Source organism: Nannobrachium achirus, assembly GCF_963921795.1.
Source record: "Nannobrachium achirus genome assembly, chromosome: 18".
Classification (NCBI taxonomy): Eukaryota; Metazoa; Chordata; class Actinopteri; order Myctophiformes; family Myctophidae; genus Nannobrachium; species Nannobrachium achirus.
The window spans coordinates 30,266,495-30,293,994 of record NC_137825.1 but is presented as its reverse complement, the minus strand read 5'-3'; the positions used below and the strand labels follow the sequence as shown (position 1 = coordinate 30,293,994).

General features: G+C 45.6%; 1 protein-coding gene across 2 annotated transcripts in view; it reads right to left on the bottom strand.

Annotated features, from left to right (window-relative positions):
- Nucleotides 1–27,500, bottom strand: part of LOC308302774 (thyroid hormone receptor alpha-B) — a 49,333-nt gene that overhangs the window by 14,982 nt on the left and 6,851 nt on the right. Inside the window, exons 1-5 of one of the 2 annotated variants that reach the window (XM_080747062.1) lie at nucleotides 20,265–20,516; nucleotides 14,961–15,022; nucleotides 7,712–7,812; nucleotides 4,761–4,908; nucleotides 3,940–4,148 (exon numbers count right to left, since the gene is read on the bottom strand). In XM_080747062.1, coding sequence (XP_080603188.1) covers nucleotides 3,940–4,148; nucleotides 4,761–4,908; nucleotides 7,712–7,812; nucleotides 14,961–15,022; nucleotides 20,265–20,296 — 552 coding nt within the window. In that variant the 5' untranslated portion in view covers nucleotides 20,297–20,516. Of the gene's footprint in view, nucleotides 1–3,939; nucleotides 4,149–4,760; nucleotides 4,909–7,711; nucleotides 7,813–14,960; nucleotides 15,023–20,264; nucleotides 20,517–27,500 lie in introns of those variants that run through there. The other variant, XM_080747061.1, reaches the window with a different exon arrangement.

The following is a 27,500-nucleotide window of genomic DNA, read 5'->3' as shown; positions in this document are numbered from 1 at the left end:
CACGCTGTGATACTGTGCTTGTATTCATATCATACAGCCCTATGCCACCACATGGGGAGAGTATAGCTACGTATAGTCAAGGTCTGAATGGTCTTTTCTCACTGTCCATAGAACCCAGTTACCCACACCTAACTGGATTAGGAAGATGTTTAAAAAGGGATTTTGTTTCTGGGAATGACCATATATGGACTTTTTATTTTATTTTAATCCTTTATTAATAATAATATGTATCCATATAAATACAATATATTTTATGCCCATACATGGAGATTTCTGATGTCATCAATCCCAGTCCGAAAACGTTAATATTAAGTCCATATACGTGCGGACGGACAAGCTACGACATTTCTCATGGTATACTGCGACCGTCGGTCATAATTATTATATAATACTATACTGGCATGTATTAAGGCGTTTTTCTTCTTTCTTTTTGTTCCCTTCTTTTTCTAGGTTAGCCTGGGCGGGCTAGTCGTGCAGTGAGGCTAATCCAGAAATTGTGTGGTTAAAAATCTAATTATGAGGCTAATTCTTTGGGCTAAGAATATGCGAGGGGTGAAATCCACTCCTCCAGAGACACAACAGATAGATGAGAGAGCAAATTGAATGCCAATGAATAGACATGCACTCGTGTGCCTGTCTTTCTATACAAGTGGGCACACATGCACGCCCACCAGGTACCCAATTTATCTCTCCTTATTTGGGACATGCTTACACCTCGCCTGACTCTGCGTGAACATCCCCCCCAACCCCACCCACACACACACAGGGGCGGGGGAAAAGGGGGGACTGAGTTACTAGGGCCCAAGGTGGAGGGGCCTTAATTATTTAGCTATTGAAAAATTGCAGATCTACAAGCTCACAGCGCGGCACTCGGTGCCGTGCCTGCGAGCTTGTAGATCTGTTATTTTTTTAAAGTTGTGAAAATGTGTGCAAATCTTTGAATATATGTATTTTTTAAGTGAACATTTGTAACTCAAATTTTGCTTCTGGGGAGTCCAGAAGCAAAATAACTAAATATTTTGAGATGGGAAACATAGGTTTTTCAAAAAACCTTAGAAGGATTTGAAATATTCAAAGACTTTTTCACAATTTTTCAAAAAAGCAGATCTACAAGCTCGCAATCTGCTATTTTTCAATAGTTAAAGCACAACATAATTGAAGCGAATCCTTGTACCCAGGGCCCAGAATTTGGTGCGACACCCCTGCACACATGCGCACACACACACGCGCGCGCACGCACACACACAAAAACCTCCACCCCAATCCCATATGGCCCCCTTTCCCATCGCACCTTGCCATTTCCCTCTAGTTGCCTAGCAACGCCCTCCACAACACCTGCCAGGCACCGTGGGTGCCTCCAAACCCTCTCAGCCCCTCGACTAAGCCTCCCCATCCCCATGCATCTCTCCTTCTGCCTGCTTCCCAGCCAGGCTCACCTGTTCCCGGGCTACAGATTGTTAATAAAGCCCCCCGCCTCGGCCGTGGCCCCCGCCGCAGCTCCATCCTGCTGGGAGTGAGCAAGTGAGCAGCCGTCTAATGCAGAGTAAGCTGCTCCACTAATCCTGGCCCAAAACACACACACACACACACACACACACACAGTCTGCCAGTGTGTACAGTATGTGTGTATCCTGCTGTGTGCGTGCGTGCGTGCGTGCGTGCGTGCGTGCGTGCGTGCGTGCGTGCGTGCGTGCGTGCGTGCGTGCGTGCGTGCGTGCGTGCGTGCGTGCGTGCATGCGTGTGTGTGTGTGTGAACATGGATGCACGGTGTCTGTGTATCAATCTATGTATGCATCGACGGGTGCAGGCCTGTTGCGTGCATGTTATGTCAATGTGTGTATGCGTGCCTATGTGTTCACATGTGCAGTACATGTATGTGTTTCTATGTATGTGTGTGTGTGTGTGTGTGTGTGTGTGTGTGTGTGTGTGTGTGTGCATGTGTGTGTGCGCACGTGAACTACCAGTGGCCTGCGGGCACCCTGACAGGGCTTTCCAGAGTAGTCCCACATGCATGTCAGGGCAGTGGGGAAGGGAGGCTCAGAGAGACAGAGAGACAAAGAAAGAGACAGAGAGACTGACTAGATGCCAATATCGCTGCCAGTTTGGAGGCAAGGCGCACATGACTGACGATAGGCCTGCGGCAAGATACTGTAAGTATGTGGGGGGGGCAGACACTGAGAGACACTGCGAGGAAGAGAGAGAGAGGGATAGAGCAACACAGACAGAACGAAGACGTGGAGACAGCGTTGGTGGTGTGGGTGGTGGGGTGAGGGGGGGATTATGGGTAAAAGAGGGGGAAAAAAACTGCGAGGAGAGGCGTGAGGGAATTAGGGCTAGTTAAGAGCCCACAAGGATTAAGTCACATAAACCCACCAAATACTAGACAGAGGAAAGACAGACAGAGAGAGAGAGAGAGTATAGGGAAAGGGCACGGGGAGAGAGAGGCAGTGATAAAGGCAGAAAGCCGATAGAGGCGGAGAGAAAGAAAGCGATAGAACTCAGAGAGAGCAGATGGAGAGAGAGTAGAAAAAAAGAGAATGAAGGAAGCTCCACAGAACAGACAGTTCTGTTAGGATAAAGCCTCATCAGCCCTTCAGAAGAACTGACAGCCTTAGCAGGAGAGTTCTTAAAGGAATAGTTCAACCGAAAATCTGTTGTCTCTTTCTTTGTACACATAACACACAGGAAGGTTGTCAGTGCAACTCCGTAGCTCTGTATACGTTCATGTACTGTATACACACCAGTAAGATGCCTAAGGGCGAAAGTCGCGCCATGTCTTGGCCATCTGGCCAGTGATGTATATCGGACCAGTTACCCATATATGACCCCTGGTACCCATAGATATTCACAGATATGGGCTTAATATTGATGACATCAGGGATCTCCATATATGGCCATAAAAGGGATTTGGTTCCCCTGGCATCACAGGGATCTCCATATATGGGGATAAAAGGGATTTGGTTTCCCTGACATTTCACAGTGATGTCAGAGCGTGAGAGTCAGCGCGGACATGTGCCGTTTCTCATAGTACACTGCGACCTTCGGTCAAACCGAGTCTTGAACAGAGTCTCTTCATAGTTTTGGTTGAGATATGCCCTCATATTTATGTGCAGAAGCATTCAACCTCTGCCATTTGAGGTGAAAGGCTCCTTTAAACTTCATGCACTTCATGTCACCACTTCAGGTTCCCTGGGTTTCATCCGCAGGAAGTCTGTGTTTCCAACGTGAGCCGTGGGCATTGGCAGACATGTGCTAAGTGTATGCATGGATGTGCACACACGCGCATGTGTGTCTGTACATGCATACACAGTATTATTGCTCTGCTTAAGTATGCCAAGAACATACATTTTTATAATGGAGACCCACTTCCTCAATGTCAATATTCACTGCTGTTGCCTGTCGTCTATTGACAGAATATATGTTGTGCAACGTCCTGCTGTACTAATGTGGGCACTGCATGTCCACCCACTGAGTCAGACGTCTGGTGCCAGGGAGAGGGAGAGGGATAGAAACAGAGAGACATGGATGGGTGGACGTGTGGTCACATTTCTTGCCAGGGAGGGAAAACAGACGATATGGTGCTGACATTAAAACGCATGACTATTTTCCTGTGAGTGGATGCGTGTGGGTGGGCATTGGGAATGCAAATAAACGCAACTTTGTTTTAGTGGTTTGCCACAGCACTGCTATGCCAAGGCACCGAATGAGCCTCACGCTGGCCAATAAAAGGTTTTTGATATTTATGTATATCATTTTTACACTCTCAGGGTTAAACTGACACTTTTGAAGTGTATCGGATGCACATACCGTAATGCAATACTGTACGAATAAGTACATACAGTCTATTCTATATACACTTATATACAGACAGACACAGATATTGATCTATGTTTCAACACATATGTCCCTGTGTTACAGTGGGTTGCTGTCTCTCCTCACCAGGAACTTGCGTTTCTGCTTCCAGTGGGAGCCCTGGGCGGCGTTGGTGTGGCGGTGGGCCTCGGTCACCATGCGGATCAGCTCCCACTCGGCCCCCGTGGGCTCCGGCCGGTTCTGCAGTGTCTTCAGTGTCTCCTCTTTCTTCCGCCGCTCACGGTTCTCTTCAATGAGACGTCGCTTGGCCACTCGCTTGCTGTCGTCCAACACCACTGTGGATGGGGAGGAGGAGGAGGAGGAGGAGGAGGAGGAGGAGAGGGGAGAACAAAGAGGGAGGGACAGAGATTAGAATATGTTTTCATAATGAACACACAGTGGTGTACCTCCCACACCACCATGCCGTATTGCTGCGGCATTTCTGCACATGAATTCCTCCGGGAGCCGGGTTTGCAGCAGCAGTAGTGGTGCAGACGTGCACTGTAAAACATGGGACCTCTGTGACTGCTACGCTACGCGTCACAGTTTCATAATCTATCCTGCCGACTTCGGACATAATTGTAACTACGGTTGCTCGTCCGCTGATTACGTTGACTTAAGAGTTCCCGGAAGAACATTTTGTCAAGGAAAGTGCAATGCAAATGCCCTTACCGTGGTGATTGTATTTCTGATTATGATCATTATCTTTCATACTGTACGTCTACTTACATTTAGATTGACTGTGCGTTCGTCTGAGTGAGTCTGCATGTGTGTGTGTGTGTGCGTGCATGCCCTTGTATCTTTGTGTGCCTGCTACACATGACATGAGTGTGTGTCTGTCTGTGCGTGCATGCTTGTGTGTAGCGGCTGGTGCGTGCGTAATATGTGTGTGTATGTGTGTCACTCACGGTCCATGGCCATGCCCACAGCAATGCACTTCTTGAAGCGACACAGCTGACACTGGTTGCGGGTGATCTTGTCAATGATGCAGCAGCCATCGTACTTACAGGAGTAGGCGGGGTGCAGGTTCTTCTGGATGGTACGACGGAAGAACCCCTGGACAGATAGACAGACAGAGAGAGCACAGACAAGTAGATGAACAGACGGTACGTCGTGGCTGTCGGGTGGCAACCTTGTATGTCCAAAACCATTCGTTTTGTGTTTATCGTTTTAAAAATGATTTAAAATTGTGAAAATAGCAGATCTACAAGCACACAATCGCGAGGCGTTGTGCGCTTGCAGATCGTCTATTTTCACTAGTTTTGTGGGACAGTCTTGTATGATGAAGCAGGGCTTTACTTTACGAAAAAAGGTACAAATTTGAAATTTGGTGATACAAGGTTTCTGCCCGACAATGACGATACACAGTACACAGTACATTGTTGCTTTCGGGTGTAAACCTTGTATGTCCAAAGCCGCATAAAAACTATTTAAAATCGCGTTGTGAGCTTGTAGATAGGCTATTTCCACGACTTTCGTGCAACACTCTCTCATTTACGGAAAAACAGAAAACGTTCAAACATGGAGGTATAAGGTTTCTGCCCGACAGCGTCGAATGCGATATATACAGTCAGCCAGATGCAAGGACAGACATTCTACAGTAGACAGTCAGTCAGATGCAGAGGCATTATAAACTCCTGTTGATGTTTACCACATAAAAATGTCATCCCCAAACTGAATCTCTTATTTGATGTTTGCCTCGCTGGCTGTCAAGCCAGAGGCTGCTCATATTGTGTGTGTGTGTGTGTGTGTGTGTGTGTGTGTGTGTGTGTGTGTGTGTGTGTGTGTGTGTGTGTGTGTGTGTGTGTGTGTGTGTGTGTGTGTGTGTGTGCGTGCGTGCGTGCGTCCATGTGTGCGTGTGTGTGGGTGTGAGTGTGCGTGTGTGTGCGGCTCTCTCTCTACGGGTGGTGTACATTTCTTTATGCTGTCTGTGTGCATTTGAGTGTTCGCGTGCGCATGCAAGCTTTATTTTGGGAAATGTTTGCGTGTGAGCGCTCACTGAATGCGGGCGATGATGTGCAGTTGAAAAAGCAAACAAAAAAGACAAAACAAAAAATCACAGTCAAAAGAGAGGGATAGAGATAGATGGAGAGAGATGATGAGAGACAGAGAGAGGGCGGAGGAGGAGTCAGAAATAAACTTTAGGGTACATGCAGAGAATGGCTTTGACAGCAAACTCATATGAATATACAGAGTGTGATGGCAACAAAATCCCCTTTAGGTTTGTGGATTTTAGGCATCTCTCTGATGCTCTCATGCAGGGGCGTCGCACCAAATTCTGGACCCTGGTTACAAGGACTCACTGTGGGCCCCCCATGAATGTTCTTCATAGGGGGAGAGGGTTTGACCCATTTAGACTGGGAACGCACTATTTTTCAGCTTGTAGATCTGGTATTTTTTTTTTATCGTGAAAATCAGTGCAAGCCTTTGAATATTTCAAATCCTTCTAAGGTTTATTGAAGACCCTATGTTTCAATGTCAGGGGTGCTCAAACCTTTTCATGTGAAGGACCCCCAAAATGATATGTATTTGGCCACGGACCCCCATCTCAAAATATTTAGTTCCAGGGACCAGCCCGGAAGCAAAACTTGAGTTACAAAATGTTTGCTTATATACGTATATTCAAAGATTTGCACACATTTTCACGTCTTTTCAAAAATAGCAGATCTACAAGCTCACAGCGCAGCACTCGGTGCCGATCTGCTATTTTTCAATGGCTAAAGTATAAAATAATTAAGGCCCCTCCACAATGGGCCCTAGTAACTCAGTCCCACTCCCCCCCCCCCCCCCTTGTGACACCCCTGCTCTCAAGCACAGCATCACACTCAGCGAACCCATTGAACTCATTCAGTGCAACGGGACGACAATGGCTGGTCAAAATGTCACGCAGCCGCATGTTTGTGCATGTGTGCCACCGTGTTTGTCTACATACATGTAGACATGTATATGTCCCTGTGCATATGTTTTTGTGTGTGGTTGGACACAATCTTTGGACCGTGTATATTTATGTGTTTTGAGTGTACGCTATTTTTCATGTGTGTAAATAAAGTGATCAAAGAAGCATCATTGTGTGTCTGATCATGGCTCGGCGGGACACATTATGTGGTTCATCTGTGTGTATACTGTATGTCCACGCACATGTGAATGGATGTCCTTGTGTGTATAACATGACTCTGTGTATGTCTGCGTATTTACATGGGCAAAGAGCGGGCATTCTTCCATATATGTATAAATACAGTAGAGTGCCAACTTATGTCCCCATGTATGTTTATGTATGAATCTATGCATGAATGTTGTGGTGTATTTGTATATTTCTATGCATATGCATATAAATACCACAATTTGTATCTGTGTGTGAATGTCATGTCCATGTGTGTATATCTGAGTGAGTGTGTGCTCGTGGAAGGGGATAATTGGCAATATGCATACAGTATTTTGTGTGATGCTGTAGTATGATCGAGTAGTTATATTAACCACTTGAACCCTAGTTTCCATATTTTGAGAACTTCAGCCAAAAATAGCAGATCTACAAGCTCACAATGCCTCGCAGAGCAAGCTTGTAGATCGACTATTTTCGGCAAAGAGGTTCGGTGTAGAGGGGAAAAAAGAGAAGAATAAGTACAGAGTGAAAGGTCAAGTTTATTAAACTTGTGAAAGCAAAAACTGACATGAATCCAAAATACACTTATGATTGGGCTGTCAAACGATTAAACAATGGAAACTATGAAAAGGTTGTGGGGGTCCCTGCTTCATCTCTCTCTCAACTAAGGGGTCCTTGGCCTGAAAACGTTGAAGACCCCTGAAAGTAGGGTGTTCATGTACAAAAAGCGTCTGTGTGTGCGCATGTATACGGGCTCACCTTGCAGCCCTCACAGGTAATACAGCGGTAGTGGTAGCCTGTGGCCTTGTCCCCGCATACCACACAAGGCTCATCCTTCTCCAAGTAGCTGGGGATGTACCCTGAGAGAGAGACACAGAGAAAGAGAAGAGAGAGAGAGAGGTCAGAGGAGACATTATGGTAACATAGAGATTGGTATAAAGCTATGTAGATTTTCACTTTGTCCTCTTTGTATCTTACTTTCTCAGACGAACACACGCGCACGCACGCACGCGCACGCGCACGCACACACACACACACACACACACACACACACACACACACACACACACACACACACGTTACGTACAGAATGAATCTGAATTAGTTTCAGATTACAACTTAACAGATAAATAGATGAAGCAAATCAACATTCTCAATATTTAGCAGGAGAATGAATGCACTGAGATATCACAACCAGCTTGCAGTGTCACAAAACAAAACACACGCGCACACGCGCACACACACACACACACACACACACACACACACACACACACACACACACACACACACACACACACACACACACACACACACACACACACACACACACACACACACACACACACACACACACACACACACACACACACACACACACAGGGCAGTTCCATACATAAAGAGACCTCATGATGCGTGTGCCCTGGGGACATTCATCACATGGAAGTCAGGACAGGCCGTTCCCTCATTCAAACAACATGCAACCTTTATCTGTGACTGACGACCCTTTGTCAAGCAGTTTATTTCGGGGGGTTTTGATTCAGAAAGTGCATGCTTAATCCTCCCATCATCACTGATGTTCTTCTTCTTAAAGGTCGACATGGGAACGAGGGTCAAATTCAATTCAGTTGAGGGGGGAAAAGGGGAATTCAAGGGAATGGCAGGGGACTGACTTGAACTGTATCCTGAATTGGACCGCTCTGAACAGAATGGAAGTGAACTGAACAGAAACGAGCTGGAACGGATCAGAAGCGTTGAACAGATCAACTGAACCAAACTGGAGGGAAGTTCACACCAAAAGGAAAGATTGCGAAACGTTTGCGACAAAGAACGTGTGTGATACCGATGTGAGGAACACAGCAATTTACGCTCTCTTCTCCGTGCACGAGCCCGACAGAAACTGCAGAACCTCCGCCTCCCCCATCCCACTTCTGCTGTTATGTTTGGACCAGGGGAGAGCCCATAAAGTATGCGGTGGCGTACGCAACATTTCCTCACATTAAAAGTGCAAGTTTATTTTACCGCCTCCATGAAAGCAAAGAAAAGCAGGAAGCAGAAAAAGAAAAGTGAGGGGGAAGGGGAGTGGAAAGAAGAAAGAAGAGGTGAAAAGAGTAAGAAGAGGCAGCTTAATATATGTCGTTTGGTGAAACAGCATAGAAAAGTACAACAAGTTCCTCTCTCTGCTTGGATTGGAATAAACGTTATGAACCACTTCATCATTGCATCTAATACACAACAGCGATTGTTCCCTCTCATGTCGTTTCGATTCCAGCGTGCTGTGGCGTAACAAAAGTGTGCACGTTTTGAGGAGAGCATCCCGAAACGTGTCTCTGTACAGCTCTCTGATGCTCGTCTTTCCTCCGCCCCTCTCTCTCTCTTTCTCTTGCACGGTGCTCTCCATCTATAGCACGTCTCTCTCCCCTTCTCTCTTTCCATCTCTTCCCGCACTCTCTCTGACTGTCTTCTCTCGCTTTTCCCTCTCTCTCTCCCTCTGTCTTTTTCTCTCTTTTTTTTCAAAGTCAATCCTTCCCTCTGCCTCAGGAATAGGACAGCCTGTTCTTTTCCGATGTGGACGAGAGGAGGACTGAGTGAGCCTGAGCGAGTGCAGAGACACAGGAAATAGCTCATTGCCAGCCATTTACTGTAATATATAGCTGGGAAACGGGCAGAGGGAGGAGACGCTACAATGCACGTCGTTTGCACAAAAATACACAAAGTGCATGCCCACACAAACACATGGACAGCCACGGGCACATCTTTGGACACTAAAGCGATGGCGTAAGGGGAAAACTGCAGACGAGTGTACAGTACATGTCTATAATGTCTATAATGTCTATAATGCATTTACTGTACCTGCGAGTACATTATTATTGTGGTTCTCTGTGTGAGTACAGATTTATCCACACATGTGCCGTATGTCCTATAGCTATATATTATATTAGTTTTGCTTGTCTGTGATTTCAAACGTGTGTGTTTGTGCGTGCGTGCGTGTGTGCGTCCATGCGTGTGTGCGTGTATGCGTGCAAGGGGATAAAGGTTCCGCATGAGTCCGGTTAGACCCTGCCCTTGGCTCCACTACAGACAGAGGTGGAGGATGGATGGGCAAGGCGGAGAACAGAAGAGAGGATAGGAGAGGATGCAGGGACGTGCAGAGAATGATAGAGAGGCAGGGGCTGACATTTCTAAAAGGGCCATTTGGTGAAAATATCGAAAATAGCAGACCTCCAAGCTCACAATACCACACTGAACTATAAGCATTATCAATCAATACTGGAGATGTGGCGTAACGGCATGGATTTCTACATATACAGAAATGGGCAATTCTTTCAACATAAGATGCTGCATTCACGTTCAGGAGAGTTTGGACATGGCAATTTCTCTTCAATGCTGCCTTCAGGTATGGCATGGAAAGAGGGCATTTGCGTTTCTTTCACCATAGTAAAAACTGCATTCATGGTCTGGAGAGGGCACGTTGCACGTGCATGAGAGGAGGTGAAGAGGCAGAGGTGAAGAGGAGGGTAAGAGACGAAGGAGAGGGAGAGGGAGAGGGAGAGGAGAAATGAGGGAGAGGGAGAAATGAAGGAAGATGTGGATGGTGGATGTAATATACGTATGTCATCTCTGGCAGGAGGTCTGCCAGGCCAGACGCTGCCTGGTTGATCCTGTGCCAGTCTGTGGGGGCTGTTGTTTGGAAGCTGAGCCCAAAATCAATATGGCTGCAGCCCCCTCTCTCTCTCTCTCTGTGTCTCTCTCTGCCTGTGGCCAGGCAGGGACCCTCCCATGAATGACTCTGCCAAGTAATCAGGACACCGATTCAGAGCAGGGTTGACAGTGTGTGTGAGAAACGCAGAGTGTGTTAGATGAAGTGAGAATTAACCAAATGTAATTTGCTTTGCAACAATTAAGCCACGATGTGGCCTCCTTCAACAGATACACTTCATGTTTTTTTTGATAGGTTTTTATTTTATTTACATATGATAGATATATTTTCCTGTGATGACGACTCAATCCCAGGGCAAAGCAGACTGAACGACTTAAAACTGAATGAAAATAAACTATAATAATTAACGTTGTCTTTGGGGGCAAGAGTTTGAAAATGCCAGTGTCAGACACAAGCTCTTTGTGTGCCCAGGACCACGGTGCTCCTCCCATGACTGCCAGTGCCAATGGTCTGCCAACTTCCATTACCAGACCGCGCTGGACCGTCAGGGCCCTACACATTTTCCATTCAAACGCTCCACACTTTCCCAGGCCCCATGCCTTAATGCAGATTTTCCGTTTATTGTTTGACTGAGGGTAATAATCTTAACGATACCTCCTGATTCTCTGGAGAAAGCAAGGCAAGAGTTTTGTTAAATTCAAAGCCTTTTCCCTCCCATCCCTTTTACAAGGCCTGGCACACTTTTAGAAACTGTTCTATTTTGGGGTTGGGGTGGATTTAGCAAATATCAATAAATATTGCCAAGGTTCTTGCATCCAGTCTAACAGACATTCAAACATCTACAGTCGCTCTATTATTACATTATTACATTTGAACCCATGGTACTCCAACATCAAAAAACGCTCCAAACCTCCCAAAACAAACTGATTCGGCTAATTCTCGACCTGGGGTCCATGACCCATGTTTCTCCCACACATGTTGCTAGCCTAAGTTGGCTCAGCGTTGAAGACAGGGTTAAACAACAAAAAATGGGATTGACTTTCAAAATAGTCAACGCAAATCTGCCCTCCATCCCCTCAGTACCCGCATATCTGACCAAACATCTCCAAAAAGTTAGCGACACCCACAGCCACAACACCAGAGGGAGCGCACACAATGATCTGATAACACAAACCCATAAGACAAATATGGGTAAATTCTCCTTCTACAACACTGCCACCCAGGTGTGGAATTCCTTGACTACCTCCCTTAAAACAACTCCCTGGCTGGCATCCTTCAAAACTGCCCTGAAAACTCAACTTTCAGGAGGCCAGAGAAGGAGGTAGTTATCACTTCTCCCATAGACAGGCGAGAAGTGAGCACCCCCTCACCCCCTTACCTTAGCTCCACCCCCTTGTTTCCCCGATCCTGTACATATAGTGTTTTTATAAATGCGATATTATTCTTTTCAAATCTTTTGTATTAAAGCACAGTATCACATTGAGGCAGGTACATACATAAACAGTGATGACACCTCAAGTCCCATTCCCATCACTATAATCATTGGTACAAAATAGTACAAGATCTGAGGCCATCACGGTACGTATAGGTTCAGTATATAAATAAGAAAAACCCTGCCAATAAAGGATAATAAAAGAAAACATTTTCTCCCTTTCATATTCCCAATTTAGTGTTAAGCCAATTCCCCCATTCCCATGCTCTACGCTAGACCCATCCCTGCTAATCCCCACAGTAGTCATTGGGAGGGTGAAGACAACAACATAAATGCGATATTATTGAATGTTATCTTTGCTTGCTATTTATTATGTCCATGAATTACATGGACCTTTTCAACATAAAAAAGACCGCAAAAGGTCTTATTTGGGAAGTTCCTTTTAGGCAGGGTGTTTAACTGTACTTGTACTGTACTACATTTCAATTGTATTGACTATACTTGTACTGTTCTCCATTTTTGTCTAATAAAATAATCAATCAATCAAAAAAAAAAACATGCTATTCTGGGCTTACAATGTTGTGAGAGTGCAGATTGGCTATTGCTTTCGGAGAGATTTGGAGTAGAGGTAAAAAAGGAGTCTAGACCCCTGGGGTATAGAGTGTTTATAAGGTGTGGGTGAGCACAAGCCCGGACCGCTAGCCTCTATATCCCGACAGTGCATCGTGGGTTCGAGTTCCGTTCCCGACGATCTGTAGATGCTCTCCTCTGGTCCAAAATTTGATTTCACATGAATTGGTAATAGTATCCATAGCAATAAGCCCCATCCACAGAAAAGTAGGTGTCTGTAAAAATGGTAGGGTGAATTACAGTCAGTGAAAGAAAAGCAACCATCTGTCCATGAGATTGTCTAAATGCTGTCTGAAAAAAGCTTCAGAAACCAGCCGGGCAGTCCCACGTGTAAAATCTCATTGAAGGATATCTAATGACATCATTAAGGTCAAGGTAAGTGGGCCATACATAATGCCTCGATGACAGCGACTCAGACAGGCATATTTTCCACCTCTCAAATGTAGCGTAGCAGCGGGCACACACGCTTCAAGCAACGGCAGACGAGCACACAGGAAAGGCAGAGAGCATGATGGGAAAGTAAGGGGGGGAGGGGGGTGATTTGGGGCTTTCTGACTGGTTAGCCCCATCACTGGCACGACGACAGATGCATATGAAAGCATACGTTCTAACCCGCAGATGCTACCCACTGCTGAGCACCCCACTGGCGCCTTGAATAGTTTCTCGTCTCAGTTCTTCCGGCTGCCTCCCTCCCTCTCTCCCTCCCTCCTTCTCCCTCTCTCTCTCAAAATCCCCCCACCCCCCCCTCTCTGTTTAACATGTATTCAGTTCCCACTGGCTCATGGGATTTAGGAGTTGTCAGTCAGACACAGGTGCCGCATCAGGGAAGAAAGCGAGCGGAGCGGAAGACATTGGTTTGCCAATTTGAAAGGCTGTGCGATACCGTTTCCTCTTTCTGCTCATTCTGCTCAGGTTACAAATCGGGAGCACGATGTGAACAAGGTGATGGAGAGTAAAGTTCTGTCTATACTTCGACCAAAATGTTCGGTGAGTTGTGTTTTCCGACGTGCAAATTTCCGAACTCTCATTCGGTCTAATGCTTTTCAGAAGTCCCGAGGGACAAAATGTTATGGTCGAAAAGGACCTTTTGACCGAAATCTTCAAGTTTCGGTCGAAGTATGGACAGCCCTTAAAGGTCCCGCTGCGTTCACAAACTGTGCAGGGGTGGCAGCTAAAGCCTGGTTTATACTTAATAGAGCGTCGGCGTCAAGTCTCAGTAAATGGCAGATCTACGAGATCACAACGCGTCACGGAAGGCCATTTTACTTCCTGTTCTCCTCGTGATGTTCGGCATAGAGCTGTAAGCGTACGTACTGTACATCAGGCTGCTATGGCAACCAGGCGGACTAGGCAGATGAGAAGTTTGAGAACAGAAAGTGAAAGGGAGTTTACCCCAGTGGTTCTCAACCTTGTGAGCCGGGGGACCACTGTTGGGCCACGACTCACGAGGCTATCGCAAGTGGGCCCCCAATTAATTAATGCCCCATTTCAAGTTTTCAAAAGTATATATAAATCTTTTGAAAATAGCAGATCTACAAGCTCACAATGCATCGCATCAAGGCGCATTGTGAGCTAGTAGCTCTGCTAGTAGTGCAATTATTGCATAAGTGTGGGTATTAGTAAAGCAAGGACAGATAAGTTATGTAACCCAGAGACATCTGTACTATGATATCGTCGTTGTCGGGTGGAAACCTTATATGTCCATAAACGTTCTTTTTATATTTATCATTTAAAAAAATGATTTAGACTACTGAAAATAGCCGATCTACAAGCACACAGCTATTTTCACTAGTTTTGTGCAACACTTTTGTATGATGAACTAGAGCTTTAATTTACCAAAAAACATACACGTTTGAAACTTAAGAGACACAAGGTTTCTGCCCGACAGTGACTATATATATAAGTGTATATTCATAGCATAAGCACCACATACTGTCATGTATGTCATCTGCAGAATGTCCTGTTTTGTATGGAGAACATGCATGCTGAATGTGTAAAGAACATATTGCTCTGGTGCGCAAATGGAACAAATAGGCGATATAACAGTAGATTTGTAGCGAGCGGGAGGCGGCTCTGCGTGGGAAGTGAAATCGTTTTTCAATGGGGACACTCGCTGCAGTAAAAGGCTGTGATCTATTAAACCTCGCCATCCTGCCACTTCAGGTGAGATGGAAGGGGTTTTGTTTTTGTTTGTAGTGGCCACTTTAGAGACGTGTGGCGAATAGAGTCTCTCTCTCTCTCTTTCTCTCTCTCTCAATGGAAAGTGCTTGTAGTCAGGTGCTCACCAGTAACACTCTTCACCGAACACTGGCTGTTCTTCCTCTTCCTCTTCGGGCCATCGAGCCACCTGAGAGAGAGAGACAGGAAGAAAAGAAAATAATTACATTAGTGAATGGACTACCGGTATGCACGCGCACACACACACACAGTAAGTGACACGGCTGACATACAGTAGGTCTGGGTGCTTGGCATCAACTGCTTTTTCTCTCGCTCTCTGCCTAATTGAAGGCAGCCTGCACACTTGGCCACACACACACACACACACACACGCACACGCACACGCACACGCACACACACACACACACACACACACACACACACACACACACACACACACACACACACACACACACACACACACACACACACAGGAGAGGTGTGCAGAGCCCAGAGAGGTGCTCTTAGCTGACCGCCTGTTCCCCACTGGGAGCCATGGAAGTAGCCGACAGTGGATGGAAAGAGAGAAGGAGACAGAGAGAGGCGGTGTGAAGGAGAGAGTGTTGTCTATTAGTGCGGTGCTGGAGGATGTGTGCAGACTCCCCTGGGCCGTGCTGCGCTGTGCTCTCAGACGCCGCTGATCGGCCCCCAGCTCTTTAATGCCCGCCGCTCAGAGACGGAGCTGCACTCCATTATAGCGCCATCAATAAAACATGGGCATGCTCTGCTGAGATAGAATGTACAGGGCTATAGGTTGCATTTGCTCGGTAAGCAAGTTACAGGGACGTCCTTCACTCGGGAATCGGGCAATTACAGGCGAAAAGTAGGTTCTTCCCAGGGCCCGGCCCGCTCGTCGGCTTAAACAGGCTTTTGCGGATGGCCGCCTGTTAGAAATCCCTGACTGGTGGTGCTGCCGATGGTGGGGGGAGGGGGGGCTAATCTGAGATAAGAGTGGAAGGAAATCAACAACTAAGGAACAACGCATACTCTAGCGGGGTTGTTAGAGCAGAGTAATTCGGTTCAGTTCGGGTTGTCACATCTCAGCATCTCCGAACAGCCGACTTGATGATGGCCCCCGAACCTCTGAATGACGTCACATTGTAGTTCGGACAGAGCCGGACCGAGTTAAACTCAGCTCTAAAAGTGGCGTATGCATCGGCCCTAACACCCCCGCTATACCCCGTCCTCCACCAGGCACTGTCACATTGCACTTGAGCAAGGCACGGAACCACTCAGTGGCCGACAGCACAACAATTTGCGGTCACACTGGGGAGCCTGCGGGTATGTGACTGCATGTGCGTTGGCCTCCCCATGGACTGTAACAACCTCCTATTGCTGGTAATGACAATGTCTTCCTAATTGTCTGCCTGAATGAATCTTGTTGAAAATGTTACATTTCAAAGTCGTATCTATAGGAGGTAATACATACACCCACAGCAGGTGAGTCAATGTCCTGTTAGAAGCCAATATTGTCTCTTAAACTTGTAATTGACATTGGCTTTGCTCCCTTCACAGACAGTAGACTGTTGCTCATGATCTTGGGACCAAGAAAAGTTATTGGAAATACACTGTAAAATGCCTGAAGTGTCAATGCTCAACCAGTTTTTCACATTTTCCGTAAAGCTGACCTCTTTTTCTATATCCGGGGTCTTCAACAGGGGGTCCGGGACCCCTAGGGGGTCCTCAGAGTTACTACAGGGGGTCCTCCAAATCTTTGTGTGATAGAAACCTTTTTTCTAATTTTTTATATTAACCACTTGAACCCTAGCGTCCATATTCTGAGAACTTAAGCCAAAAATAGCAGATCTAAGCTTGTAGATCGGCTATTTTCGGCAAAGAGGTTTGGTGTAGAGGGGAAAAAGAGCAGACTAAGTACAGAGTGAAAGGTGAAGTTTATTAAGTATAGACGGTTCAAGTGGTTAAATATCTGAAAAATCCAAAATACACTGTTGATCATGCTGTCAAACAATGAAACTATATTGAATCTATGAAAAGGTTGTGGGGGTCCCTGCTTCATCTCTCTCTCAACTAAGGGGTTCTTGGCCTGAAAACGTTGAAGACCCCTGTTCTATGTCTAAGGTGGTTCTGCAGCGAACTGCATTGTTTTTTAAGAGGCATGATGAACGGAGGTTAGGTAGTTGTTTTTCTCCAGGGAAGACTTTCATTGATTGAACAATGTGATATTATGTCTGGCCTCATTAATACTTCTAAATGACCCGGGGGAGCAGCTACCTACTTCACATATAACAGAGCATGCTTGGATCTTTCTTGCTGGCAAGCCACATCTGCCCTGGGAGGATGTAATTGCCTGCTCAATTTGGCAGTTAAAGATATTGAGCCAAAATGCCAACTGCATCCGCACTTCGTGTTCTACCTTGGCTTGAACTGCAACACTGACTCGTTCTGAAGCTTGCCTTTGCCCTTTTGAGAATGCATCAGTGGGATTATGAGCTGCATAATAAAGCTCTGTTGAGTAAAAGCTCTGCTGTCACTACCGCACTGTTTCTCCATGTCTCCGTGTCAATCTTGTGTGTTTTGGGATTTGCCCAAGCCAGGGCAAAAATGACCCATACTGGGTGGGAGACCTACTGTAAAGAGGGCACCTGAATTCAAACTAGAGCCGACACATAAAAACCGGTTTGGCTGATATATCAGTACTGACATCAGTAGCTGACATCAGTACTGGCAATTATGCAGCTGATGTGTCCTGATTTTTAGCCACTTTCAACCTGGTGTTCCTATTTGGCTTGTAAGTCAGAAATCTTTTGAATAGTACTTAAATAAGACGTTTAGTTTGTGTATGTTATACAGTATATACTTGCTTGTATATTGTATCATTAAAGTTATGTTATTTGAACTTCAAGGTATCGGAAATTGTTGGTCTAGGACCCTCCGAAATCAGGGTCAGACCTGACATCTGGCATCAATCAGACTCCATTCACCAACCAAAGGTGGACAGCGAGAGACAGCGATCCACTGCCTTGCTCTTGGGCACTTCCTGGTACTTCAACAGCACTTGGCTAGCACATTTGCCACCATACTACAGTATGTCACATGGTGCAATATGACAGTGGTTCTCAACCTTTTTAGGCCGCGACCCCCAAAATAATAATATTTTAACTGAGGACCCCCCCACCCTGACGAGCACTAAGAGTTGAGGAATTACATTTTGTATAACACGGTTCTATTCTGAAAATAGCCGATCTACATGCTAGATTGGATATTTTCACAATTTCAGCCTCTAATATTTGACAATTGTTTAATTTGTCATTTTAGATGTATTAAAAAGTCCTTAAATTGTCACTTTACAAATGTGCAGATACCCTCTATACACTTAAACTTTATGTTGGTTTGTTTACAGTTGATCGAGAAAACATTATTGCATCATCATCTGAACCACTGCAATATGACAAGTGGCAGTAAAACTGATAAGACACGCTATGTTGTTTTGTTTTTGTTTGTTTGCTTTTCTGGACAAAAAGTGCATGCTGGTGGCGCTGAGAGACAAACGAAACCATCTTGAGAAGCTGCCAGGTCAGAATGACATGGGTGGGGATGATGGCACGCTGCCAGGAAAAATAAGGTAGAAAAAAAAAATGAGGCAACTGTCTCTGGCTGCTCCCTCCGGGCCCCTCATCAAACAACACGCTATGTTGTTTTGTTTTTGTTTGTTTGCTTTTCTGGACAAAAAGTGCATGCTGGTGGCGCTGAGAGACAAACGAAACCATCTTGAGAAGCTGCCAGGTCAGAATGACATGGGTGGGGATGATGGCACGCTGCCAGGAAAAATAAGGTAGAAAAAAAAAATGAGGCAACTGTCTCTGGCTGCTCCCTCCGGGCCCCTCATCAAACAGAGGCATGCACCATCGCTGGGGGCAACAGCGCCAACCTGTCAGGTAAACTGACAGGTTGACGCCCATATGTTGAAGGCTGCATGCACACAGGATCCGTCTTTGCTCTTGTCCCTCCCTGACTACTTTGTTTCCTCCTTCCCCTGCTCCTTGTCACCTATCACCTCACAGCACCCGGTGGCCCGACCCCGTCAAGGCCAAGTGAGTTTGTCAGACGCTGGGAGTGTTTTCCTACTTATCCAGGCATTAGACGGCCCATGATGAGCAACACACTGATGATAGGAAGAGAAAATCTTCACACACACGCACGCACGCGCGCGCACACACACACACACACACACACACACACACACACACACACACACGCACGCACGTATGTGAGCACACACGCACACACCTAGGCACACACGCTGAGTCAACCTTCAAATAGATCTAAGTTAATGAAGGTCTTTTGAAAGATATTTCCATATATACTGTATATATATAATATACACTGTGTGTGTGTGTGTGTGTGTGTGTGTGTGTGTGTGTGTGTGTGTGTGTGTGTGTGTGTGTGTGTGTGTGTGTGTGTGTGTGTGTGTGTGTGCAGTATACACACGCACACACTGTACGCATAGAGACGGGAGAGAGAGAGACCATTCGTCATCTTCATCTCAAAGAGAACATAAATAATGTCTGTTGCTCTGCTTCAGAGATTAACTGTACAAGACCTGAGTGTTAGGCAAGTCAAATAGCACCCACAGGAGAGAGGAGGAAAAGTCTAATAAAAACAGAAATCCTTGCTGGCATAATTCGGTCAGTTCAGCAACAGCAGCATGCAGGGGAAGGGATGCCTGGCTGCATTTGTTGTGGAGTTTGCGCACGTTCAGTTGCAAGCAGTCCACCTCTTGTACAACATGAAACTTTGAAGCAGTGGCCTGTCAAGTGTGAAAAGAAATAAGAACACACACACACAACTCCACAGCCCACTCTGTTAGACTTTGGGTGCTTATGCAAGAACGCTTCACAGCCTGGCAGGATTTTAAATTGGACCATGCGGCCAGGGGGAGCGTGCTGCCACGCAGTGCAAAGAAGACAAGTTCATAGACGAAAACACGGTATTCTCATTTTTTTTGACGTTTATACGAGCCAGGGCAAGTCTACGGCTCTTTTGAGTTTTCAGCTTGTAAACTGACACTGGATGTATTGCGACATACTCCTGCGAGTGTGCAAAGTCCTGCCTGTTGCACCACGCACTCTTGCCAGCACGACTTAAAGCACCCATGGACATAAACAACACATACATGCAGATAAAAAGAAACAGATGTGGACCCAGTCACACACAAACAGACACCCCCCGAGAGGAGCAACATTCTATGCTTGGAACACTGCGAGTGTGTGGAACACTGCGAGTGTGTGGAACAGGCAGACATAAGTAGTCGCGCTGCTCGCGGAGCGTGCAAGAGACGCACATAACAAGTGACACACAAAAGCGACGGCAATACGACATTCTTTAATAGTGAAATGTGATTTCACCCTGACCTGATGACGCAGTGCGAGTGCAGAATATGCATGGCGGAGGAGCAGCAGAAGTAGTTGTAGTTGCGGTCGTAGCTGCGAGCTTGGCTGCTGAACAGCGCACACACACATCCAGCAGTCTCTCTCTCTCTCTCTCTCTGTGGATGTCTGTCTCTATCTCTGTCTTAGAGTCTACTGTACACTGACACCTCTGCCAGCAGTGCTAAGTTTAGCTCCCTGGCTAGGGACCCGCACACACACACACACATACACACACACACACACATGCACGCACACACACACACACACATACAGACACACATACAGTACATACACACCCTCCTCCTCCTGCCCTTGCTCTCTCTCTGTCTGTCCCTCGCTCTATACTATCTCTACACTCTCTGCGGGCCTCTTGCACTCTCCTGTTAACCCCGCCCAGCCTGTCACTGATTGGACCGCGGCCAGCCTTTCCACCTGTGACTTTTTTTCTTCTTGACAATGGTTTTCGCAGCAGCAGTGACTGACATGTTATGTTTGACATGGCGACTTAACAGGTAACTGCCAGGCTGGCAAGTTACAGGGGCCTGTGTCGTGTATGAGACTCTGTGCTATTTTTAACACGGTATAGGATTTAATAAGGCCAAGGCTTCATGACTGTAAATGATAGCAAAGAGCATAGCTTTTGCGAGCGCCACAGTGAACGGGTGGGTAGTGGAGCAACCGCAGTCGAGTCTCGGCACCAGGCAAAACCAGTACAAAATGTCCTTGCGGATAATGCCCGGCAAATTAACACCAAAATAAAACGGAGGCTAAAATTAAAAACCCGGCGACTCGCCGCTTTGAAGTGTGCAATTCAGAAACAGAAATAACAATACAAATGAGCCCTAAATAGTCTGGCAACGATATATCGAGGGCAACCACTGAGCAAGGCCCCTATCCTATGTTTAGAGTGCCACAGTAGCCTATTGTTTGGACGCACATGCTACACAGTGAAACCCTCAGTGTTAAACTCAGAGAGTGTATAAACCGACACAAACGGTCCATTTTGCGTCCATTTTTTACACTCTCTGAGCTAAGTTGGCACCGTGGATTTGACAGTGTGTAGGGCTACAGCTGGGGCCGTCCCATACGTCCCCATCATGAGCTAATGGCCACTTTGTTCCCTTGCCTGTCCCACTATTGTGTAAATTACAGGCAGAAGCTAGGAGGGGGGGAAAGCATGCCACTGGATAAAAAGCTAGCCAACTCCCTCTAGCAAAACATACTGGAGGGCACACTAACCCCATGAGTCCCATGACTCTGGAATTCCTCAGCAAACAGTAGGCTAATGCATTTTCAACACATTTTTAGATTTTAATGTCCCCTACGCCAGGTCTTTAAGTTTGCCACTGAACATTTCTGACAATGCCGTAACCTAGAACACAAATAAATCACTGCCATGTAAATATAACAAGCACATTCCCGCAGGCAGGGCTATTATGTATTTGCATAATATAATTTCAAGCACGAGGGGTTTTGTTTGCCCAAGAAGGTTATCGGCAAAATGATTGCAAGAAAAAACAAGATTGAGAGAAAAACAAGCGGATAACGTTTGCGCTGATGAATCCCCCCCCTCCCCCCCACACATACACCCCCCCCAACCCCTCCCACCGATTAGTTCAGGCTTGCGTTCCGTCGTGGTTGAGTGTTCTTGAACGTGACCCCCGCCAGGCCGACGTGCTGGTCTTAGATGACAGCTACTATTTTTGGTGAGGGGTTTAAAAGTGTGAGTGGACAGTCCAGGCATGACATCATAAATGTTAGCCATGCGAGGCATGGAGGAGCTCATGTCCAGTGTGCCACACACACCCCATATGCCGTACATACGATACATGGAAAGATCATTCTGTGAAGCAAATCCATCGACACCTCCAGGTCAGTCCCTATCCCGGGTCATGTCATAATAGCGGACGTGACATTCAACAGGAAATAGGCGAACATTCCGCGAAGATAGGAGATCTGCGAGCTCATAGCGCGTCGCAAACTTGTAGATGAGCCACTGTGTTTTCTATAAAGAGACTTGGTGTAGAGCAGGGGTCTTCAACGTTTTCAGGCCAAGGAACCCTTAGTTGAGAGAGAGATGAAGCAGGGGACAGGCACATAGTTTCATTGTTTGACGGCACATTCATCAGTGTATTTTGGATTCATGTCAATTTGTGTTTTCAGGGGCGCCCGCTGGCCTGGTGGTCAAGGCGCATACCACATACTAGGCTATGATGCCTGCTGGCGTCGCCGGTTCAATTCCCGATCCGGACGACCTTTGCCGCATGTCATTCCCCATATCTCTCCCCATTTCCTGTCAGTCTACTATCCTATCAAATAAAGGCATAAAAAGCCCAAAAACAAATCTTTAAAAAAAAAAAAAAAAAAAAATGTGTTTTCAGATATTTAACCACTTGAACTGTCAATACTTAAGTTGATTTTCACGTACTTAGTCTTTTCTTTTTCCCCTCTACACCCAAGCTCTACAAGCTCACGTAAATCTGCTATTTTTGGCCCAGTTCTTAGAATATGGACACTAGGTTAATATTAAAAAGGAGAAAAAAGGTTTCTATCGCACAAAGATTTGGAGGCCCCCCTGTAGTAACACTGGGGACCCCCTAGGGGTCCCGGACCCCCTGTTGAAGACCCCTGGTGTAGAAGGGAAAATGAGGGGCACAAGGAGAGACCCCTGAGGGTTTAAGTGGTTAACATGTAAGGACTGCGTAGTGCATACTGTAGTAGCCATACTGTAAGTACTTTTATACAACCTTTATATTAGCCTTTATTTGATAGTTACAGTAGAGAGAGAAAGAAAAAAATGCAGCAAGAGGCTGTCTGTAATTTAAAGGTAAAGCAATACAGAAACACTGAGGTTTGTCCCCACGGGCGATGGTGGATCCGAAACAAATTTCAGTGTAAGAATAATAATAAAAGTTGTGAAAATGATTGTGCTTAACGGTGGAACAAAGAACCAATCTGTTCTGATTGTTGAGCCCCCCAGGAACACAAAACACATACCATAGAAACAGAGTCAGCAAGGTTGTGTTCACTGAAATTAAGTTAGACGCATGTCAGGGTGGCCGGTGGTGAAAACAGAACCTTGTCAGGGGCTCGGTAGAACTCATATACTGTAGGCCTAGAACCTTTTTGAAATGAAATACAGAAGAAACATTTGATTCGCTACAATCATGTGAACCCACTCGGTAAAAAGAATCTGTTTTGAGAGATTCGGTTTGCTATAAAACAACAGAGTTTTTTTTTTTAATAAAGAACATAATTTGATTACACTATAAAGAATATCTCCTCTGGCTACTGGATGTTTGTCAGGTGTTTACAGCTGACTGCATACAGCATCTGTGCCAGGATTATCGCTTTCAAATAACATCCATTGTTTGTTATTGTTATTTCAACGCGTAAACATATAATTTGCTTGAAATGTGTCTGTGATCAAATGTCTGAGCAGTGGAGAATGCAGGCAAGCTGTGCGCACGGGAAGGGGGGTTGTAATTATGCCGGGAACAATAATTGACTGAGGACATTGACAGGCCTTGAGTCAATTATATTGATCCGTGCAGGTGTAGGGTGACATGCACGTACATGTTGAATTAGTGTATGCGCACGCACGCACGCACGCACGCACACACACACACACACACACACACACACACACACACACACACACACACACACACACACACACACACACACACACACACACACACACACACACACACACACACACACACACACACACACACACAAAAACGTGTGCAACTGTGCATATCACTGTCGGGCAGAAACCTCGCATCTCCAAGTTTCAAATGTGTACGTTCTTTCGCGAAGTAAAGCCCTGCTTCATCATACAAGGCTGTCGCACAAAAGTAGTGAAAACAGCAGAGCTACGAGCTGTGCTTGTAGATCGGCTGTTTTCACTAGTTTAAATCATTTTTAAAATGATGAATGCAAAACGAGCGGTTTTGGACATACAAGGTTTCCACCCGACAACGACAATATACATGTACCTACGAAACATCTTTTAACCACATGAAACCTATAGTGTCCCAATTCTGCGCGTGATGATCTACACGCTCGCAACACCTTGCTGCGTGCGCGACACACTGTGAACTTGTAGTTCGGCTATTTTAGAGATTTTGTGTAAGTCAGGAGGGGCCCCTGGGGGGAACCTCGGTCAACAAAGTATAGGCTATAGGGTTTAAGTGGTTTAAGCCACGTGGGAACACTTTCCATTCTGGTGCAACCTCTTATCGTCCCCCACATCCACCGCTGGAGTTTTTAGAGCCCCATACAATCAATGACATTTAAGTGACAATGGCCCCTATGACTGCTGTAAAAAAGATTTATAATGGGAAAGAAAGTGCGCGCCTAGAATTCATTACTGTCTATAGTCCTGTACAATCAAGGGCATCACGGTCCCCTTCAGGACATGCTCCACCCCACTCCCCTTCCTGCACACTGGAGGGTGGTGTGGAGGCTTTTACTGTAGGAAGAGGGCTGTCACAATTATGACATTTTAAATGACGATTAATTGTCACTCAAATAATTGCAATTAACTATTTAATTGTGTTTTTGTTGTTGACAATTACATTTCTGTTTGGCCTCGGCTTTGAAGTTGCACATGGCAGATATGACAAAAACAAAGAAATTACAGACATGTTTGACAACTTTATACTATAAAAAGAACATTGATAGTGGAAATAGCCGATCTACAAGCTCACAACGCGTCGCGATTTCCACTGTTTTCGAAAATGCTTGAAAATATATGAACATTTTTCGACAATTATGACGGTTATGACATAATAATTATGATTATGTCAAATAATTGCGATTAGACGATTATGTAATAATTGTGAAAGGCCTAGGTAGGAACTGCTTTTTCATGGAAGACGGGGCATTGGGGTGGGGGTGCTTTTAGATTGGAAGGGGGGGAGGTATTGGAATGGGGAGGTGGGAATGAGGGGTCCAACACCCAAAGGCCACAGGGCTCTAACTGAAACCTTGCCCATATGTGGAACAATACAGTAGATGACGCCACAGGCTGGACGCATTAAGTCTGAGATGCACATTAGAGCCACACGTGATTCGATTTTTTGAAAGATGTTGTATATTATATATGTATATTATGCAGAGGTATATGTTGGTTAATTGTTCACATTATTTAGATATACTGTTTGCTTGAATATATTATTCAGATAATATTGAACATGTTGAACAGAATTATGCTACATTTAATGTTGACCTGGTATCAAAGATATGTAGCACTTAATTGTCATTTACCCTGTAATCATAATTTGAACTGCGGGACTGCGGGACTAACCCCACACCCCCTGGGTGTCCTGACTTACAGGTTGAGAACCACTGCACAAAGGTGCACTAAAGTACAGTACAGTACACTACAGTACAGTACACTACAATACACTGCAGTACGCAACTACACTACAGTGCAATACACTACAGCAGTGGTTTAGGCTGTGACCTCCAAAATAATCATATTTTAACTTGGGACCCCCCTCCCATCCTACAAGCACAAATAGTTGAGGCATAACATTTTGTATAACACAGTTCTATTGTGAAAATAGCAGATCTACATGTAGATCGGCTATTTTCACAATTTCTGCCTCTAATATTTGACAATTTGGCCAATGTTTAATTTCTTTTTTAGAGGTATTAAAAAGTCCTTCAATTGTCACTTTAGAAATGCGCAGATACCCTCTATACACTTAAACTTCATGTAGTTTGTTTACTGTTGAGTGAGAAAACAATGTTGCACATTAAGTTAATCATCTGGGGACCCCCCAAAATAATTTGGGGACCCCCCTGGGGCTCCCGACCCACAGGTTGAGAACCACTGCACTACAGTACACAGTACAATAACTTGACTACACCGTAGTAGTGTATTGTACTGTGCTGTAGTGACAACAGCACAGTGCGCTACAGTAGAGCACAATGCCATCATTTCTGGCAGCATATCAGGAGGGAAGGAAGAGCAATATAGACCCTGAAACTTGTTTACATCCCCCGAGTGAGTTCAGTGTCACCACAGACATTCTGTCAGTATGTCACATGAGCAAGAGTCTGATTAGCCCGGAAGCACACATGCATTCCCAAGCAGTGAATGAAAAACATGGCTGCCTGCTGGTATCCTGGAGTCGTCAAGGAAGAGAGCAACATTTGTGTGCGAAGACGTACTTTGACATTCACGCGCATGAATAAGATGAGTGTTTTGTGTACGTGTGCATGTATCAGGTTTGTGCGATTGTCTTTCCTTTAGGGGAAATATCTGATAGACTCACTTGAGATTCCAATATTTAAAGTTTATACGTTTGTCCTTCGCGTATCATAAAAGCATGGCAGATTGATCTCTCTGTGTTTTTATGAGTTTCTGTGTGTGTGTGTGTGTGTGTGTGTGTGTGTGTGTGTGTGTGTGTGTGTGTGTGTGTGTGTGTGTGTGTGTGTGTGTGTGTGTGTGTGTGTGTGTGTGTGTGCACGCACGCGTGTGTGCGTGTGATAAGTCTGTGTGTGTTCTAGCCCAGGACACGGATAACGCATGATATTATCAGCGCACCGCTCTAGCTCTTTACAGCCAGACTAGCCAGCTTATCTTTGCGCGCCCAGTGTGGAATTCAAATGAGCTCAGAGTCAGTATAGAACTCCTCCTCAACATGTCAAAGAGAGGGGGGAAAAGTCTTTGAATATTTCAAATCCTTCTAATGTTTTCTGAAAAAGTTATGTTTCTATGTCAGTGGTGCTCAAACATTTTCATGTGACAGACCCCCCAAATGATATGTATTTGGCCACGGACCCCCATCTTAAAATATTTTGTACCAGGGACCCCCCAGAAGCAAAATTTGAGTTCCAAATGTTCGCTTAAAAAATACATATTCAAAGATTTGCACACATTTTCATGACCCTCCAACTTGGGCCTTAATAGTAACTCAGTCACACTCCCCCCCCCCCTTGTGACACCCCTGCTGCTGTGCAGTACCCATTTCTCTCCTACACAGAAAAATAATCTGTGTTAATGTAAGAACATCGGTTTTATTGCAAATGGAGCTGTTGATCCTGCTGCTGCTGAATTGCTCTGACAAAGTATATCATCATCACCATTGTCAACAGTTTCATTTGATTTGATGAGGAATTTAATTATGAATGCCACTTAATTGAGTTCACGGTTACAGCATGGACAGGGCGGGCTGCCAGCCAGAGGGGGTCTTGGCAAGC